A 20,978-nucleotide genomic window follows, 5' to 3' on the forward strand; every position below is an offset into this window, starting at 1 on the left:
AAAATTGATACCTAGCACAGAACCTTGTGGAACTCCATAATTAACTTTAGTCTGTGAAGAAGATTCCCCATTTACATGAACAAATTGTAATTTATTAGACAAATATGATTCAAACCACCGCAGCGCAGTGCCTTCAATACCTATGGCATGCTCTAATCTCTGTAATAAAATTTTATGGTCAACAGTATCAAAAGCAGCACTGAGGTCTAACAGAACAAGCACAGAGATGAGTCCACTGTCCGAGGCCATAAGAAGATCATTTGTAACCTTCACTAATGCTGTTTCTGTACTATGATGAATTCTAAAACCTGACTGAAACTCTTCAAATAGACCATTCCTCTGCAGATGATCAGTTAGCTGTTTTACAACTACCCTTTCAAGAATTTTTGAGAGAAAAGGAAGGTTGGAGATTGGCCTATAATTAGCTAAGATAGCTGGGTCAAGTGATGGCTTTTTAAGTAATGGTTTAATTACTGCCACCTTAAAAGCCTGTGGTACATAGCCAACTAACAAAGATAGATTGATCATATTTAAGATCGAAGCATTAAATAATGGTAGGGCTTCCTTGAGCAGCCTGGTAGGAATGGGGTCTAATAAACATGTTGATGGTTTGGATGAAGTAACTAATGAAAATAACTCAGAACAATCGGAGAGAAAGAGTCTAACCAAATACCGGCATCACTGAAAGCAGCCAAAGATAACGATACATCTTTGGGATGGTTATGAGTAATTTTTTCTCTAATAGTTAAAATTTTGTTAGCAAAGAAAGTCATGAAGTCATTACTAGTTAAAGTTAATGGAATACTCAGCTCAATAGAGCTCTGACTCTTTGTCAGCCTGGCTACAGTGCTGAAAAGAAACCTGGGGTTGTTCTTATTTTCTTCAATTAGTGATGAGTAGAAAGATGTCCTAGCTTTACGGAGGGCTTTTTTATAGAGCAACAGACTCTTTTTCCAGGCTAAGTGAAGATCTTCTAAATTAGTGAGACGCCATTTCCTCTCCAACTTACGGGTTATCTGCTTTAAGCTACGAGTTTGTGAGTTATACCACGGAGTCAGGCACTTCTGATTTAAAGCTCTCTTTTTCAGAGGATCTACAGCATCCAAAGTTGTCTTCAATGAGGATGTAAAACTATTGACGAGATACTCTATCTCACTTACAGAGTTTAGGTAGCTACTCTGCACTGTGTTGGTATATGGCATTAGAGAACATAAAGAAGGAATCATATCCTTAAACCTAGTTACAGCGCTTTCTGAAAGACTTCTAGTGTAATGAAACTTATTCCCCACTGCTGGGTAGTCCATCAGAGTAAATGTAAATGTTATTAAGAAATGATCAGACAGAAGGGAGTTTTCAGGGAATACTGTTAAGTCTTCTATTTCCATACCATAAGTCAGAACAAGATCTAAGATATGATTAAAGTGGTGGGTGGACTCATTTACATTTTGAGCAAAGCCAATAGAGTCTAATAATAGATTAAATGCAGTGTTGAGGCTGTCATTTTCAGCATCTGTGTGGATGTTAAAATCGCCCACTATAATTATCTTATCTGAGCTAAGCACTAAGTCAGACAAAAGGTCTGAAAATTCATGTTGTGTGTTGGGGGGTGTGGCTGGAGGTTTTGGTGTTGTTTTCTTTTCTTTGCTCCTCAGGTGGCATGGAAGCTGATTTGTCTGTGGAAAAAAGGTGCTGGCTGAAGAATCCTCACCCTCGTCAATATCATGTGAGGCACCTGGGACTGGTGCTCATGTGCAGCCCTAAAGACTTTCAGCTGTAGCGGATAATTGGATGGCGTTCTGCTTTTAAGGCATGTGTGAACCAAGCAGAACTGCCGGGAACTCGACCTTGTGATGTTCGTTTGTGAGACGCTGAGGACCGCACCTGGGTTTGACACATTAAGCCTGTGAAGCAAGGAAGGGTGAGGACACATGCTGTCAGCACACAGTAAAGGTAATTAACTGTTGGACTAATTGTAGATAGTAACTTGATGTTTCGCTACATAGTATACGTGAAATTGTGATGAGAATGGTGTGGCTTGCTTCTCACTGCTGTGGCGTGCAGGATAAGTGATCCTCCACTTATTGTGAGAAGCTGCTCATGTGCATAAAGATAAAAAGTACAGACCTTGATGTGTTGCTGATAGCATGTGTTTTGTGAAAGAAATTGCTATAACTGCTAACGTACCTCACATCTTCTGTGCTTCAACAGAGAGTCAGTTTGTCATGTCCACCTGGGGGGTGTCTGTTTGATGGTAGTGAGTCCAGGAGCACCGGACTTCTCTCCCCATGAACACTGGAGAGCGTGCCAGCAGTCACTCCTCTTGAAGGACATTGGGTTGGGGTTTTTTTGTATAATTTATTTAGGCACAGGTGAAAAATAAATTGTTTTTTGTTGATGGAACCGCTTTCTGGTTATTTTTAGTGCTGGGTCCTGTCTGACGCAGGTTCGCTCCTCAATCTGCGTCGACACATAACAATTCACAGAGAAACTCACAGTAACAACCAGGTGGACGATAGATAATAACAAATAAAACTGGTTTTTGGGACTTCCAATTTGGATGGACAAGACTAAGAGACAAGCTTTCAAATGAATTAAAGCTCTGTCTGGGTTTTTGATTAATTAATAAGCTGGAATGGAAGATTGCTGCTAATCCTCCTCCCCGGCCCGTGCTACGAGCATTCTGACAGTTAGTGTGACTCGGGGGTGTTGACTCATTTAAACTAACATATTCATCCTGCTGTAACCAGGTTTCTGTAAGGCAGAATAAATCAATATGTTGATCAATTATTATATCATTTACCAACAGGGACTTAGAAGAGAGAGACCTAATGTTTAATAGACCACATTTAACTGTTTTAGTCTGTGGTGCAGTTGAAGGTGCTATATTATTTTTTCTTTTTGAATTTGCTATGAAGAGGATGAAGAGTGGAAAGGCAGTTGTTCCAGATGACATTCCAGTGGAGGCATGGAAATGTCTAGGAGAGATGGCAGTGGAGTTTCTAACCAGATTGTTTAATAAAATCTTGGAAAGTGAGATGATACCTGAGGAGTGGAGACGAAGTGTGCTGGTTCCTATTTTCAAGAACAAGGGTGATGTGCAGAGCTGCAGTAACTACAGAGGCATAAAGTTGATCAGCCATAGCATGAAGTTATGGGAAAGAGTAGTAGAAGCTAGGCTTAGAAAACAGGTGAAGATCTGTGAGCAGCAATATGGTTTCATGCCAAGAAAGAGCACTACAGATGCAATGTTTGGTCTGAGAATACTGGTGGAGAAGTACAGAGAAGGCCAGAAAGAGTTACACTGTGTGTTTGTGGACTTAGAAAAAGCTTATGATAGGGTGCCAAGAGAAGAGCTGTGGTATTGTATGAGGAAGTCTGGAGTGGCAGAGAAGTACGAGGTCTATTAGAAAAGTATCGGACCTTTTTATTTTTTGCATAACCTTATGGATTTGAATCACTTGTGATTGCATCGGCCAAGCTTGAACTTTCGTGGGCATGCGTGAGTTTTTTTCACGCCTGTTGGTTGCGTCATTCGCCTGTGAGCATGCTTTGAGTGAGCACTGGTCCTCCCCCCTCGTTGGATTTTCATTGTGAGGAAAATATCTGAACGGCTGGAGCAGCGCTGCATCAAATTTTTCCAGAAACTGTGAGAGACAGCCAGGTGGACACCATTCGGAAAATTCAGATGGCTTTCAGGGCTGATTGTACAGGCATCACACAGATTAAGGAGTGGTACAGCTGGTTTAAAGAAGGCGCACAATGGCAGAGGGTGCGCTGCACTCCGAGCGGCGATCGACAGGCTGAAATGATCAGATCATTTGCAAACTGAATGCTATGTTGATCCGGGACATCGTCTGACTACCAGAGAAATGGCAGAAAAGGTGGACATAGCACTTTCCCGGCACATTCCACTGTTAAAGGAGATTTTGTCATGAAAATAGGAGCGGAGGAATTCGCCACGGAGCCGCTAATGGCGCGTAACGAAAGCACCTCCGTGTTGGTCTCACAGGACATGTTGTGACACGCCCAGCTCTTCAACAATTTCTCGGATACTCACTCAACTGAAAAGCCACTCAAAGCCGTCTGAATCTTCCGAATGGTGGAAGAGCTGGGCTGTCCCGTGAGACTTCCAACACGGAGGTGCTTTTTGTTCTGCACCATTAGCGGCTCCGTCCTGACGCGCGAATTCCGCCGCACGTCTTTCATTACAAAATCTCCTGTAACAGTGTAATGTGCCGAAAAAGTGCTATGTACTCCTCTATTGCCATTTCTCTGGTAGTCAGACGACGTCCCGGATGAACACAGCCTTCACATTGGAAATGATCTGGTCGTTTCAGCCTGTCGATGGCCGCTCGAAGCGCGGCGCGCCCTCAGCCGCTGTGGGCCTTCTTTAATCAGGTTGTAATGCTCCTTAATCTGTGTGATGCCCATAAGATTTTCACCGAAAGTCATCTGAATTTTCCGAATGGTTTCCAACTCGCTGTCTCTCACAGTTTCTGAAAAAATTTTGATGCAGCAAAGCAGCAGTCGCTCGGCCATTTTCCTGACAATGAAAATCCGCCGAGGAGGCTGGACCACTCCTCCCACAAAGTGTGCTCACAGGCGAATGATGCAACCGACAGGCGTGAAAAAACTCACACATGCGCACGAAGGTTCAAGCTTGGCTGATGCAATCACACGTGATTCAAATCCATATGGTTTTTGCAAAAAATAAAAAGGTCCGATACTTTTCTAACAGACCTCGTATATTAGGGTAGTGCAGGACATGTACAAGAATAGTGTGACAGCGGTGAGATGTGCAGTAGGAATGACAGACTCATTCAAGGTGGAGATGGGATTACACCAAGGATCAGCTCTGAGTCCTTTCTTGTTTGCAGTGGTGATGGACAGGTTGACGGATGAGATCAGACAGGAGTCCCCGTGGACTATGATGTTTGCAGATGACGTGATCTGCAGTGAGAGTACAGAGAAAGTTGAGTCTAGTCTGGAGAAGTGGAGATATGCTTTGGAGAGAAGGGGAATGAAAGTCAGTAGAAGCAAGACTGAGTACATGTGTGTGAATGGGAGGAAGCCCAGTGGAATAGTGCAGTTACAAGGAGTAGAAGTGGTGAAAGTAGATGAGTTTAAATATTTGGGGTCAACTGTTCAAAGTAATGGAGAATGTGGTAAAGACAAAGAATTGTTGTGTTCAGTTGTTTCAAAGTGCATACAAGCAAAGTGTACCTGATTTCTGCACCTTAAAATAGGAAAATTGTGCAGTCCACTTCAGATCATGAGCGCTAAGTGCATTTTCCATCATAACACATTAATACAAGCACACAATTTTGCTATGTTGCTGAGCTCCGTCATTCCCGTGCTCCCTGTTTTACTGTATTTTCCTTACCTGTGGCCATCTTCAAGTCTTCCTTCAGCTGTCTCTTCTCCTGTCTGAGGGTGACCAGGGCATTTCTGATGTCATCTCTTTCTCTCTCCATCTCCTCCTTCTCTTTCAGGTAGCGCTTGGCGTCCTCCTCTGCTCGCGTTTTCCCATACCGTCCGTACTGGTTGGCATCTGGGTGGAGATGTCATCATCAACAAAAGCACAATGGTCAAAATTGCTGGCTGATGTGGGAACGTGGCTCAGTATCTCACATCAATCTGCCTGCTTGTCTGAGGCGAGGGGCGTGACTCTAACAATAAATAAACAGTAACACAAACCATTTGACCTGCGTCGTAATTCAACCATGCAACTGGAGCAGAACATCGATACGATTTGAATAAAGAGTGAACACACACACACTCGTTCAGAGGGAGAGGGCAGGAGGTGAGACAGCGGATCTAATGGGAGTGTCCAATAAATCTCAGGTTACATCCTGAAGCTCTGAGCCCTGCAGAGTGCTGAGTCCTTAATGTGTAAGAACATCACAGGTAAGACCCGTGAAACAGAGGAGGGCACCGACCACACTCACATTACCTTCCAAATACAATTATTTTCTCATACAGGACGGGAAAACCAAGATATGGTTGAGATGAAAGGAGGAATGTTCCGATCACTGACATTAATATTGCTTCTTCTTTTCCTTGAACTACCATGATTTTGTTCTTTGTTTATATTAGATTACTAACTCTGGTCCTCGGGACCTAATGTACTGCATATTTTCATCATCATCATCATCATCAATTTTATTTATATAGCGCCAAATCACAACAAACAGTTGCCCCAAGGCGCTTTATATTGTAAGGCAAGGCCATACAATAATTACGTAAAAACCCCAACGGTCAAAACGACCCCCTGTGAGCAAGCACTTGGCAACAGTGGGAAGGAAAAACTCCCTTTTAACAGGAAGAAACCTCCAGCAGAACCAGGCTCAGGGAGGGGCAGTCTTCTGCTGGGACTGGTTGGGGCTGAGGGAGAGAACCAAGAAAAAGACATGCTGTGGAGGGGAGCAGAGATCAATCACTAATGATTAAATGCAGAGTGGTGCATACAGAGCAAAAAGAGAAACACTCAGTGCATCATGGGAATCCCCCAGCAGTCTAAGTCTATAGCAGCATAACTAAGGGATGGTTCAGGGTCACCTGATCCAGCCCTAACTATAAACTTTAGCAAAAAGGAACGTTTTAAGCCTAATCTTAAAAGTAGAGAGGGTGTCTGTCTCCCTGATCTGAATTGGGAGCTGGTTCCACAGGAGAGGAGCCTGAAAGCTGAAGGCTCTGCCTCCCATTCTACTCTTACAAACCCTTGGAACTACAAGTAAGCCTGCAGTCTGAGAGCGAAGCGCTCTATTGGGGTGATATGGTACTATGAGGTCCCTAAGATAAGATGGGACCTGATTATTCAAAACCTTATAAGTAAGAAGAAGAATTTTAAAATCTATTCTAGAATTAACAGGAAGCCAATGAAGAGAGGCCAATATAGTCCAGCCTAGAGGAAATAAATGCATGAATTAGTTTTTCAGCATCACTCTGAGACAAGACCTTTCTAATTTTAGAGATATGGCGTAAATGCAAAAAAGCAGTCCTACATATTTGTTTAATATGCGCTTTGAATGACATATCCTGATCAAAAATGACTCCAAGATTTCTCACAGTAATACTAAAGGTCAGGGTAATGCCATCCAGAGTAAGGATCTGGTTAGACACCATGTTTCTAAGATTTGTGGGGCCAAGTACAATAACTTCAGTTTTATCTGAGTTTAAAAGCAGGAAATTAGGGGTCATTCATGTCTTTATGTCTGTAAGACAATCCTGCAGTTTAGCTAATTGGTGTGTGTCCTCTGGCTTCATGGATAGATAAAGCTGGGTATCATCTGCGTAACAATGAAAATTTAAGCAATGCCGTCTAATAATACTGCCTAAGGGAAGCATGTATAAAGTGAATAAAATTGGTCCTAGCACAGAACCTTGTGGAACTCCATAATTAACCTTAGTCTGTGAAGAAGATTCCCCATTTACATGAACAAATTGTAATCTATTAGATAAATATGATTCAAACCACCGCAGCGCAGTGCCTTTAATACCTATGGCATGTTCTAATCTCGGTAATAAAATTTTGTGGTCAACAGTATCAAAAGCAGCACTGAGGTCTAACAGAACAAGCACAGAGATGAGTCCACTGTCTGAGGCCATAAGAAGATCATTTGTAACCTTCACTAATGCTGTTTCTGTACTATGATGAATTCTAAAACCTGACTGAAACTCTTCAAATAGACCATTCCTCTGCAGATGATCAGTTAGCTGTTTTACAACTACCCTTTCAAGAATTTTTGAGAGAAAAGGAAGGTTGGAGATTGGCCTATAATTAGCTAAGATAGCTGGGTCAAGTGATGGCTTTTTAAGTAATGGTTTAATTACTGCCACCTTAAAAGCCTGTGGTACATAGCCAACTAATAAAGATAGATTGATCATATTTAAGATCGAAGCATTAAATAATGGTAGGGCTTCCTTGAGCAGCCTGGTAGGAATGGGGTCTAATAAACATGTTGATGGTTTGGATGAAAATAACTCAGAACAATCGGAGAGAAAGAGTCTAACCAAATACCGGCATCACTGAAAGCAGCCAAAGATAACGATACGTCTTTGGGGTAATTTTTTCTCTAATAGTTAAAATTTTACTAGCAAAGAAAGTCATGAAGTCATTACTAGTTAAAGTTAAAGGAATACTCGGCTCAATAGAGATCTGACTCTTTGTCAGTCTGGCTACACTGCTGAAAAGAAACCTGGGGTTGTTCTTATTTTCTTCAATTAGTGATGAGTAGTAAGATGTCCTAGCTTTACGGAGGGCTTTTTTATAGAGCAACAGACTCTTTTTCCAGGCTAAGTGAAGATCTTATAAATTAGTGAGACGCCATTTCCTGTCCAACGTACGGGTTATCTGCTTTAAGCTGCGAGTTTGTGAGTTATACCACAGAGTCAGGCACTTCTGATATAAAGCTCTCTTTTTCAGAGGAGCTACAGCATCCAAAGTTGTCTTCAATGAGGATGTAAAACTATTGACGAGATACTCTATCTCACTTACAGTGTTTAGGTAGCTACTCTGCACTGTGTTGGTATATGGCATTAGAGAACATAAAGAAGGAATCATATCCTTAAACCTAGTTACAGCGCTTTCTGAAAGACTTCTAGTGTAATGAAACTTATTCCCCACTGCTGGGTAGTCCATCAGAGTAAATGTAAATGTTATTAAGAAATGATTAGACAGAAGGGAGTTTTCAGGGAATACTGTTAAGTCTTCAATTTCCATACCATAAGTCAGAACAAGATCTAAGATATGATTAAAGTGGTGGGTGGACTCATTTACATTTTGAGCAAAGCCAATTGAGTCTAATAATAGATTAAATGCAGTTTTGAGGCTGTCATTCTCAGCATCTGTGTGGATGTTAAAATCGCCCACTGTAATTATCTTATCTGAGCTAAGCACTAAGTCAGACAAAAGGTCTGAAAATTCACAGAGAAACTCACAGTAACGACCAGGAGGACGATAGATAACAACAAATAAAACTGATTTTTGGGACTTCCAATTTGGATGGACAAGAGTAAGAGTCAAGCTTTCAAATGAATTAAAGCTCTCTCTGGGTTTTTGATTAATTAATAAGCTGGAATGAAAGATTGCTGCTAATCCTCCGCCTCGGCCCGTGCTACGAGCATTCTGACAGTTAGTGTGACTCGGGGGTGTTGACTCATTTAAACTAACATATTCATCCTGCTGTAACCAGGTTTCTGTTAGGCAGAATAAATCAATATGTTGATCAATTATTATATCATTTACTAACAGGGACTTAGAAGAGAGAGACCTAATGTTTAATAGACCACATTTAACTGTTTTAGTCTGTGGTGCAGTTGAAGGTGCTATATTATTTTTTCTTTTTGCATTTTTATGCTTAAATAGATTTTTGCTGGTTATTGGTGGTCTGGGAGCAGGCACCGTCTCTACGGGGATGGGGTAATGGGGGGATGGCAGGGGGAGAGAAGCTGCAGAGAGGTGTGTAATTTTCTATTACTACCTTGTCTAACTGCACATAATGAGCCATATCAGGTGTGTTAGCTGATCTGGTCTGAGTTAATCAGGGACAAATGCAAAAAGTGCAATTCTTTGGGTCCCAAGGACCAGGATTGGGGAAACTCTGGTATCACTGAATCACAGCTAGTTTAAAGTTTTTCATATTTTCACATTTTCTGACAGTGATGATGACAATAACACTGACAAAGACTACCTAACAGTTACTGTTTCGTAGTGCAGAATAGAAGTAAGCAAGCGAGTAGTGGGGACACAATTTGGACATATTATACGTGACTTTTGACCCAGACGTTTACAGGTGCATATGTGCAAATCTACATACGCTGTGAAAATATTTTGCAAAGGCATACTTTTTAAAAATGGCTCCTTATGTATATTTGTACTGTGTCACAGCCTCCAGGATGCTACTACGACATTCATGTATGTCCACTGTCTTCTTTGAATTTTCATTGGAGAGGCTCCAGCTGCAACAGGGATCGGGTACTATAGTTTCTTTGAGCACTATGGATGTAGTAAATCATCTGGGTACTGCTCGGCTATGACTAAATGCATACTGAGTATTTAGACACCCTACAGAGTGACATCGTATGTGTCTTCAGATCCACCCCAGATCTACAACGACACTAATTAGGACTATGGAGAGAAAACAAACAACAAACTGTGCTTAATAGAGGATTTGGTCATGGTGAGAACAGTAATCATACAAATAGGCAATTGTACATGGGTTCATGGGTACAACGAGAAGACATCAGTTACATGAGTCTACCTATAGGTGTATGTGGGAAAACTTTCAATGTATGTGGACAGTGTGAAAGATAAAATGTGATGTGAGCAGTTGCATCAGTGCCACATGGCCACAGTCATATAGCAAAGCAGCCATAGCGGCATGAAATACAGAACACAGATGCCCAGTCCCAACATTGAACAGAACACAAAACCCTACAGAGAAAGCAGGCCAATGGCCTGTACGCAGCAACAACTGTGCGCAGCAATGTTGCTTTAGAAAACAAAACAAAATTGCTTACTGGAGCCTGAACGCTTCAAGGAGATCACCGGCTTTGTCTTTTCCAAATCACTGCTGGATATGCTGGAGCGGCGCTTTCCCTGAATCCCAGAATGCTGCCTGTGGTTCTCCTTTGGCTGGAGGAGACAGAGACAGAGGGGATGTGGGGTGATACAAAGAAACAATAATCACAGAGGACCATTGGGGGAGGGGGGCTACGCTTAAGCTAACCATAAACGTAATGTTATGATATATTGGCTCCAGGCCACTGAGGTGTATGTTTATGGCGTTTGGTGGTGAGAACTCTGTTTTAAAAGCTGGGTAAGGAAACAGTTTACATGCTGTAAAAGCGCCATGACCTCATGGCTTTCTGTCGCCAGTCTTTATTTTTTCCCATGCATCGCGTTTCCTCGGGCCAAGGAAAGAGCTGACATTGATAGGCGTGTAACAGAGCGCTGTCTGTCTGGTTGAGTGATCGGCAGTGTCGCTTTCAGACACTGACGATCTCCCCAACAGCTGCATGCACACAAAGACTTTGATTCTCAGCACTTCAAAGTAAAACGTTAAAACAAGACTTTTATGAACGTGACGGATGTTGACGTCATCCTACCTGCATTTCCTCATTAGGAACCTCATCATACGCTCTGCAGTCTGTGGACGTGGCCCACCTGCAGTGAGACAGGAACGAGCGCTACATGAGACATCACGGCTCAGGTTGTCAACCTCATCCAAATATCCCTCCCCTGCCCCTGCCCCCGCCCCCGCCCCGTCTCACTCACAGGAAGGAATGGCGGGCAGCATCGCGGATATTAGCAATGGTCTCTACATCAACGTAGTCGTAATGCAGTGACTCTGGATCTGTAGAGGAACCTGTCTCGGCTAAGAGGACTCCAAGCCACCTGCCCAGCTCCTCTGAGCTTCCTGCCTGTAAAGAATTCAGACACTTCAGATGTACTCATGAGTGTGAAATATTAGAAATTGGGAGGGAAACTCAGACAGGACTGTACCTCCAAAGCAGCCACCTCTGTGCTGGCCCGTAGGATGCGAAAGGCAAAAGGGTGCTTGGGCCCTATTCCTGGGACCACCTCGCACCCGTGGAGAAGAAGGGAAGGCAGGGAGATCCGTGAGTCTCCTCTGTCGTGGTAGAAGTGCAGGGAGCCTCTGCACACGCAGCACCACTGCTCCCGCCACGTCTGGTTCACCAGGACTGATAAGTAGCCTGAAAGACGAGTATAGGACAATTAAGGCACAGCAGTGGGTTAAAAACAAGGATGTGGTGTTAGGAGGTTAGGGTCTGACCTTCCCGCGGGTCACTGTGGGCTGCTCGCGGGTCTCCTGGACGAGGGGGCTTCTTCTTGGAGAAGCTGATTATACGTGTGATTTTTCGGCCTGCAGCAAAAGCCCCGCGCTTCACCTTCCCTGCACCAAACACAGACGTGCATCGTGTTTACTTTGGACTTTATCTTAGACAAATGGCAAATACACTCGAAAAGCATTATACAATCATCACAACTGTTGCAGACGTCCCAGGATGTGTCTCTCACCATTCTCCCTGCAGTTGTCACCTGTTGAAATACCAACGCTGTCTGAATCTGACATGTTCTTCTCAGCAGATAACCTCTGTGGACACAGATTCATTCATTACGCATACGCTCTAGGTGTACAGAGGAACCTAGAATATTTACTTTTATTTTTGGCAAATTTTTCAAATGAGACACGTTGAATTAAGTGATTTTGATGAAATATCTCTATTTTAAATTTAGATTAGATTTTTCTTCCTGATAGCAGTGTTCTGTGTATGGTTAGTTTAAACATGATAAAAATGAAAGAAAACCCGATGACAGTGACCATTTTTTACCATTTCAGCCTATAAGAAACAGTGTCATTTTGACTTTTTTTTTTTTCGAAAACATTCTGGGGAAACACTATTTTGTAGATTCACACAAAATGTTGTGGAGAAAATCTCTTCATTATTTTGTCAGTACTCCTGTTGACAATCCAGCAAACGGACAAAGATATGATCACCCCACTTCCCCGTCCCCCAGGTTGGACTTTTCCTTTTTTCCTTCAGGAAATCAGAGGGTGGAGAAAATCCCTGATGCACACACAAACAGTAACATTATTGATGATACTGAGGGCTTCGTACGCATTCCACATTTGTATTTTATTTCAGCTATTTAATCAAACAAGCAATGTGTATGTATTTGCTAGTGCACATACAGACTCCGTGCTAATTGTAGCCTTTGAATATTCATTTTGAAAAACATTTCAATCCCAGTTCATTCATTCTTGTTTTGACTAATTTGTAAAACCAATGGAAGATTTTGGCACAATCGCCAGTCACACGTTCTATCTATTATTTAATTCCTGTTTCCTGTCCTGTTGTATATGGGTGATTCTTAGACTACGGGCACTTATTATGTCCTTTGATCATACTGTATGAAAAACAGAAAAAAGGGGAAATTTCACACTTTTATAGTTATCTTTACAATGAACGTGTGTTAAGAAATTTGTTCTAGTAGTCTATGATGACTTTTTCACCTTTTTTCAGCATCATTATATGCAAATATTGCTGTATTGTGCTTGTACCACACCCAGACTTTTGATCTTCAATGATAAAAATGAATGGTAAAGAAACGTTTTTTCTAATGTTTTAAAATATCTCTGAATAAAATATCAGTAAAATAATCAAAACATAATTGGGGTATTCAATGTCATACAACTGTTGTGATTTTTTTTAAACAAAATGTAGTTGTCCCACACTATTGCCGTAATTTCCACCACAACACTGTAATGTCCCTTTAAACAGTTTGTATGAAAGATTGTTTGGGTAGTTTCTATGGAGATAAACAGTGACATCAGAGCACATGTATATAGCACAAATCACAACAAACAGTTGCCCCAAACGCTTTATATTGTAAGGCAATGGTGTGGTGGAAATTACATTTACAAGGCCAATAGTGCCCGTAGTTAAAGAATCACCCATATATCTTTGAGAATATGCCTAAATATTGTATTTCTCCCTTCAGTTACTAGGTTCCTAAATGAGCACAGTGCAGCAATGAGCACACAGCATGGTCAGTAAGCAAAAATAAATAAATAAATAAAAACAAACAAAAAAACCACAACTGTTTGTAATTTTCCTCAATTTGTCCAGCATCACCTAACTGTCCTTCACTTGTTAACTGATGCTTGTGAAAGCAGGTGTTTTACTAACCATCCAGCAGGTGGCGGTACACCTATGAAACATTACATATGCAAAACAAGTTGTTCTTTTGATGGATGTTATGAATCAAAGTTCACCAGAAGCAATTGGGTGTGTCTCCGTGATATGTTCTTATAATTTTGTGAGAGCCAAGATGATAAGCTGGCTGGAACGGACTCACTCACTCACCCGCTCAATTACATTTTTGCTATTAACAGCACAGGGAATCATTTTTCCACTGGTTTTGAACTGTCTGCTTGTTTCCTGCATTGTATCTCTCCGGAAGCTGTCCAACAACCTCTAACACGACTCTGCTTTCATTTTTGTACTTGTTTTAATGTTCTGACACGTTGTCAAACTTTAAACAGCGTGCACCTCTTCCAGCACTGACTTAATCAGTGATAGCACCCTATCATTGCTGTCTTAGCACCCAATTACACTCACATGTCTCCTCTTTGTTGTGCAGTGCAAAAACAGGCATCGCTGCGTTCAATGGCATGCCAAACTATTGTTTAGGAAAATTGATGATGACAACAAAATTGCAACATGCCACTGACATTCCCGCACCTCAGCGGTGTGGATAAATCACGAAGTGAAGGACGTGCTGACACAAACATCCTTTTATTCAGACCTACCTTGTCAAGTTCAGTTTTTCTCGGAATAAGTGGAGACCCAGGTTCTTCAGGCCCCGTGCTCTGGCCGCTCACCTCCCTCACAACCTGTGGAGAGATTATATGTGTCAGCAGTGGAAACAAGTACTGTCCACACTGTCAGTGTGCAATTTGTCTGACTATCAATGTGCTTTTCAGGCCTACACACCAAGCCTTCAGACACTTTAGAAAGTAGCAATGAGTGACAATTCTGCAGTGCCTCAAATGATAGTGGGCGTGGTAGTGGAGAAAATGTCATCAAATTATGTTGCACTGGTGCATTCTGCATCAATTTCATGCAATTTTGCTGTTATAAGATGCAATTTTGTACATTAGGCAGTTTTGATCTAATATGGCGCAAAGTTGATAGAATGACCGATGGTCTTAAAAAGAATAAAGCTGTTTGATTGTGAGAAAAATTATTTAAAAATGAAGGTCATGGACCAAGGTCATATTTTTGACCAAATGCTTAAATACATGAGTGTTGAGGACCCCAGTGGATGGAGAAGGCTGAGGGGACAGCCATGTTTCACCTGGCTGTGGAAGATAAATGGTGACTTTTGAGAGGTGGGGATGGCTTCCATCCATGACTATGATTATAACTATCGAACCACCTTAACTGGATGGCTGCCATCCAGTTAAGGTGTTCCATAGTGTGGTGGATGCAGTAACCTGTGGTACCAGAGCATGCTCAGAGCCATGACCTGACCTTTGTGTTCGCGTACTTACAGACCCCGTTCTGACTGGAGCCTTAAAAATATAAAATTCATGAATTCATATTTATTGACATTCCAGAATTGTCCAGCAGGTGCCAGTGTTCATGTGGCGGCAGCACAGCAAATAGTCTTTTTTATATGGGCTCCAGAACAATATTCAAAATATAGGTGTTTTAAAAGTGTTTCAAGTTAGGATCACTCATTTTCAATACAGACAGAATTTCTGGCACCATCCCAAGACACACATTCTATCTATTCCTGAATTCCAGTTTTACTTTCCCATTCTGTTGTATATTTTGTCTCATATTTGCCCTTATATTGGCTGTTATGCTTCTCACCACAGTTGCTAGTACTTGTATATCTCAGGTGGTATGAAGGATGGAGCAGATGTGTACATGGGATTTCCTGCCACCTATCTGGGTCCAGGTCAGGGTCACGGTGAAGAGCAGACTATGCAGCTCATCCCACGCTTCCCTATCTTTGAGTCCTCTAACTCCTCCTGAGAAATCTCTAGGCATTACCAAAGGGTGGGCCATTAATAGGAAGATGTAATCCCTCTAACTTGTCCTGGGTTTTCCCCATGGCTTCCTCCCAGTTGGACATGCTTGGAAGACCTCCATGTGCACCAAAGAGCAGTTCGGCGTATTCAGCCTTCTTGGAGTCCCTGGCGGGAGTCCTGCATGGGGTTCCGGTGGGGGAATCCATTGGGAATCAGCCTCCCTGGTAAAGTCTACTCCAGAGTACTGGAGAGGAGGGTTCAGCTGATCGTCAAACCTCAGAATGAAGAGGAACAATGCGGGTTTCGTCATGGCCATGGAACAACTGACCAGCTTTTCACTATCACAAGTATCCTGGAGGGGGCCTGGGAATATGCCCATCTAGTCTACATGTGTTTTGTAGACTTGGAGAAGGCATATGATTGGGTACCCAGTTCAGTTCAGCCTCATAATATGTTCTTTTTAATTTGGTGAGTTGCACACATACCCTCATCCATCTATGGGCCTGCTCTTGGCTTTGTACCGCCAGAACCAGGGCATCTCCATTGGGTAAAGTGAACCGGAGTTCATGGTGCTTCCTCTTGCTGTCTTTAGGAGAGTAGACGACAGTGCACTGGGGCAGCAGCCAGTCCACATAAGGACATGTGTCCTTAGAACTCTTATAGCACTGCAGACACGAGGACATCCAGTTTAAGTAGACTTCATAGATGCTTGCCTTAGTGAAGACCTCAAAGTACACATTCCGACCTGTAGTCTGTTCTCCCGTATGACCGTCAGCTGTTTCGCCCATTGGCCAAAGCGTTTCTTGCGCAGAAGGAAGGCGCAGATGTGACAGTCCCTGACGGGAGGCATGGAGCTCTCATCCGACGGCCACTGGTGTGTGAGTTGGACACCAGGGCTTCTCTCTTCCTCGTCCTCCTCGTAGGACTCGTAGGAGCTGCTCAGAGCGTCAGAGTCATTATCTGGGAGAGCAGTAAGAAAATGAATCCTTCTCCTTTCATGCTCCCAATTATATTAATTTGTGCGTAAATGTGTTCTTTGCTTACAGGAGTTTTTGCGATGCGAGTTTAAGCAGGTGGTGGGGTAGTTATTTTCTGCATCTTTGTAGCCATCCTCAATGGAGTTTGGAGGGCTGGACCTGACTAGAAATGGAACACACACACACACACACACACACACACACACACACACACACACACACACACACACACACACACACACACACACACACACACACACACACACACACACACACACAAAACCATCCTAATTAGTCCCTAAATGCTAACATGTAATTGAAAGCTACTCCTACCTTGTAATTATTGTGAAACATGCAATATGAGTGTTTCTATACCACTCAAATGCTTCACTAGTGACACCTTCAAGAATATAGTCGTTTTTACAACAAAATGACACAAAGGTTATTGAATCAAGTGAAGGGGGAAAATGCTGACCTCGCGTGATGATGTACTCCGGCATCTTTCCAGGACTGAGGGGCACTGCCTCCTCGTAGTACTCCTCTGGAGGAGGTGTTGTGGGCAGAGGGGGAGGAGAATCGGCTGAGCGTGGGGCTGGGAATTCTGCACTGTTCTGAAAAAGGAGACACAGAAAAAACTAAATTAAAATTTTATTCCTTAACTGAGAAGGACTTTTTTTGGCTACAAATTATATTCACAACTATGTGCAATATAAAGTATAACAGATGACATGAAAGCTATAAATATTCAACACTGAATCTCTGAGCATGAGTGACTCCCTAAACCATGACTCTTTCAACAGCTCAAAGAGAGAGTGTTATGTGTGCATGGGAAAATCCCGCTAAATATCCCCCTTTCCCTCTCTTTTTCCTCTGCCGTTTAATTATCCCCCGCCTGCCTGAACAAAGTTTCAGCAGTGATAAAGCCGACAGCACCGGACTTCCACGCATCTTCATTTCTTAACATTTTCCACTATATCTCCAAGTCTTGGGCCAAAACTAACCATTCTTGGCAAGTAGATTGTCCCAGTAGGGGGCATGATCACCATAGCAACTGTGACCTGACTTGCATATTAATTAGGTCACAGAGTCAGTACCTGGTGTTCCCTGAGAACTTTCAGGAGGTGGAGATAGACCAGTTGTCTGCCTGGGTGTTTTCCCTACTGGACCCGGGGTGGTTCCATGGTGTGGTGTATGTCACCACCACATGCTCCCAGACCTGACCTGATGGGTCAGTCAGTGCAAAATCATATAATGGCTCATCAACACTAAATGATGTAAGCTCGGCACACAATATTTTGATACATTCTACAAAAGACTCCAAGGTACCCACTAGATACCAGGTGATTTTACTGTTTAGCTCATGAGGTCATCCAGTGGAGACTTTTAGCAAGATCTAGTTCACAGAGATTATTCCTTGCTAACTGGATTTGGACACTGAATACTGGGGGGAAAGAAGATGCATTCTCCAGCTCCCTTTCAAGGACTTGTGCATATTTAAATGACTTCTGAGCAACTATTAAATATTCACTGTATAACTGAAATCCAACATTATAAATGATTTATGAAAAAAAAAGCCCACATTAGGGTCGTTTTCCATTTCTTATGGCCCCTTCACACATAGTGCAAAGTTTGGACGAAAACGGTGAAACAGCACGTAACAGTTCGAAATCAGCACATAAACATCGTACCTATGGGCAGGCATGTATGAATCCGTTGTGAGAGTGCAGCACATGGCACCGTTTATGTGGAAGAAAACCAGACGGTACTTGTGGAACCAAAATAAAAAAATAAAAAGAAAAAAACAGAGAAAAACACACCACCCACTGGATGCAAACTCACGCCTTTCAAAAGCTCTGATTCCCAGTCAGAGACTTTACCACTGAGCTACACACCATATAAAAACACCGCATTTATCAAGCGAGCAATACAAATACGATCCCTTCAGTTCCTCTGTAAATGACCCATGGTCACAGACATACAGTCATGAAATGACATGAATGAGAAGCAGTTCACTTGTCTCATTCATGTCCACATCTGCTGCTGCATCTCCAACCGGCCATGCGCGCGTGTCTTGTGGACAATGCGCCGCAGGACACCAGGTCATGTGGAACAGAGCTCACCTGGGTGACGTGACAGTGAGATCGCCTGCTGCGTGTTCTGCTCTGACGGTCCGTTTCAAACTGGGAGCAGCCTGTCCATGTGCAAGTGCTCGCTGCAGCACGTTGCCACAGTGACATATGTTTTTATTTATGTCCAGTTGAGAACAGCAAACAGACACACGCATGTCACAGTGGGCAGTTGTTTGTCCATGTCCGTCCAAACACAGTACATGGTGTCCAGTTGACATGTCCAGATCCACAGAGTAACACAGTTTCAGTAGGAGGACACACACCAAAGCCATACTCATGTGGGACTTAGACAGATTTCCCTGTGAGTACAAAAGTAATTGTCTGCAGTCTGTTATCATGCTTTACCTCCAATTAAAGCCGTTCAGGTCCTGAATGGGTGTACAATTTTTTTTTATTTTATTATGCACCAAAAACGTAGAAAATCAGATATCAAAAATCAGCAGTGGAAGACTGCCCCTAGGGCATTAACTCTATGTTCAGTCAATCTGTCAGTGTACCTGTTTTAAAGTGTCCATTTCTGTGGCTTTGTCTTGATCCAGATTCTCTGTAGCATCCTTCAGCTCTCCAAGCTTGCAGTCTACAAATGACAATAAAACTCGTACACCATTTATACATAACAAATTGGTCCATGTAGTTATTTATTGGTTACTTTTCGTAAATTCGTAGCTTTGGCGGCAAGGCTGGGCAAACTGGAGACTCGGCTCCGCACCGTGGAAAATTCTACAGCTAGCCAGGCCCCTGTAGTCGGTGCGGACCAAGGTAGCTTAGCCGCCCTTAGTTCCCTTCCAGCAGATCCCGAGCAGCCGGGAAAGCAGGCCGACTGGGTGACTGTGAGGAGGAAGCGTAGCCCTAAACAGAAGCCCCGTGTACACCGCCAACCCGTTCACATTTCTAACCGTTTTTCCCCACTCGGCGACACATGCGCCGAGGATCAAACTCTGGTTATTGGCGACTCTGTTTTGAGAAATGTGAAGTTAGCGACACCAGCAACCATAGTCAATTGTCTTCCGGGGGCCAGAGCAGGCGACATTGAAGGAAATTTGAAACTGCTGGCTAAGGCTAAGCGTAAATTTGGTAAGACTGTAATTCACGTCGTCAGTAATGACACCCGCTTACGCCAATCGGAGGTTACTAAAATTAACATTGAATCGGTGTGTAATTTTGCAAAAACAATGTCGGACTCTATAGTTTTCTCTGGGCCCCTCCCCAATCGGACCGGGAGTGACATGTTTAGCCGCATGTTCTCCTTGAATTGCTGGCTGTCTGAGTGGTGTCCAAAAAATGAGGTGGGCTTCATAGATAATTGGCAAAGCTTCTGGGGAAAACCTGGTCTTGTTAGGAGAGACGGCATCCATCCCACTTTGGATGGAGCAGCTCTCATTTCTAGAAATCTGGCCAATTTTCTTAAATCCTCCAAACCGTGACTATCCAGGGTTGGGACCAGGAAGCAGAGTTGTAGTCTTACACACCTCTCTGCAGCTTCTCTCCCCCTGCCATCCCCTCATTACCCCATCCCTGTAGAGACGGTGCCTGCTCCCAGACCACCAATAACCAGTAAAATCTATTAAGCATAAAAATTCAAAAAGAAAAAATAATATAGCACCTTCAACTGCACCACAGACTAAAACAGTTAAATGTGGTCTATTAAACATTAGGTCTCTCTCTTCTAAGTCCCTGTTAGTAAATGATATAATAATTGATCAACATATTGATTTATTCTGCCTTACAGAAACCTGGTTACAGCAGAATGAATATGTTAGTTTAAATGAGTCAAAACCCCCGAGTCACACTAACTGCCAGAACGCTCGTAGCACGGGCCGAGGCGGAGGATTAGCAGCAATCTTCCATTCCAGTTTATTAATTAATCCAAAACACAGACAGAGCTTTAATTCATTTGAAAGCTTGACTCTTAGTCTTGTCCATCCAAATTGGAAGTCCCAAAAAACAGTTTTATTTGTTATTATCTATCGTCCACCTAGTCGTTACTGTGAGTTTCTCTGTGAATTTTCAGACCCTTTGTCTGACTTAGTGCTTAGCTCAGATAAGATAATTATAGTGGGCGATTTTAACATCCACACAGATGCTGAGAATGACAGCCTCAACACTGCATTTAATCTATTATTAGACTCAGTTGGCTTTGCTCAAAATGTAAATGAGTCCACCCACCACTTTAATCATATCTTAGATCTTGTTCTGACTTATGGTATGGAAATTGAAGACTTAACAGTATTCCCTGAAAACTCCCTTCTGTCTGATCATTTCTTAATAACATTTACATTTACTCTGATGGACTACCCAGCAGT

At 42.7% G+C, this 20,978-nt stretch overlaps 1 protein-coding gene across 2 annotated transcripts in view; it reads right to left on the minus strand.

Moving 5' to 3' along the window:
- Positions 1-20,978, minus strand: part of afap1l1a (actin filament associated protein 1-like 1a) — a 118,296-nt gene that overhangs the window by 19,507 nt on the left and 77,811 nt on the right. For both annotated transcript variants that reach the window (XM_034181228.1, XM_034181227.1), the window contains exons 4-16: positions 19,173-19,252; positions 17,022-17,157; positions 16,614-16,709; positions 16,315-16,529; positions 16,055-16,234; positions 14,340-14,423; positions 12,044-12,119; positions 11,799-11,918; positions 11,507-11,718; positions 11,279-11,424; positions 11,110-11,167; positions 10,522-10,636; positions 5,384-5,551 (exon numbers count right to left, since the gene is read on the minus strand). In XM_034181228.1, coding sequence (XP_034037119.1) covers positions 5,384-5,551; positions 10,522-10,636; positions 11,110-11,167; positions 11,279-11,424; positions 11,507-11,718; positions 11,799-11,918; positions 12,044-12,119; positions 14,340-14,423; positions 16,055-16,234; positions 16,315-16,529; positions 16,614-16,709; positions 17,022-17,157; positions 19,173-19,252 — 1,686 coding nt within the window. The remainder of the gene's footprint in view (positions 1-5,383; positions 5,552-10,521; positions 10,637-11,109; positions 11,168-11,278; positions 11,425-11,506; positions 11,719-11,798; positions 11,919-12,043; positions 12,120-14,339; positions 14,424-16,054; positions 16,235-16,314; positions 16,530-16,613; positions 16,710-17,021; positions 17,158-19,172; positions 19,253-20,978) is intronic.

This window comes from Thalassophryne amazonica, chromosome 11 (assembly GCF_902500255.1).
Source record: "Thalassophryne amazonica chromosome 11, fThaAma1.1, whole genome shotgun sequence".
Classification (NCBI taxonomy): domain Eukaryota; kingdom Metazoa; phylum Chordata; class Actinopteri; order Batrachoidiformes; family Batrachoididae; genus Thalassophryne; species Thalassophryne amazonica.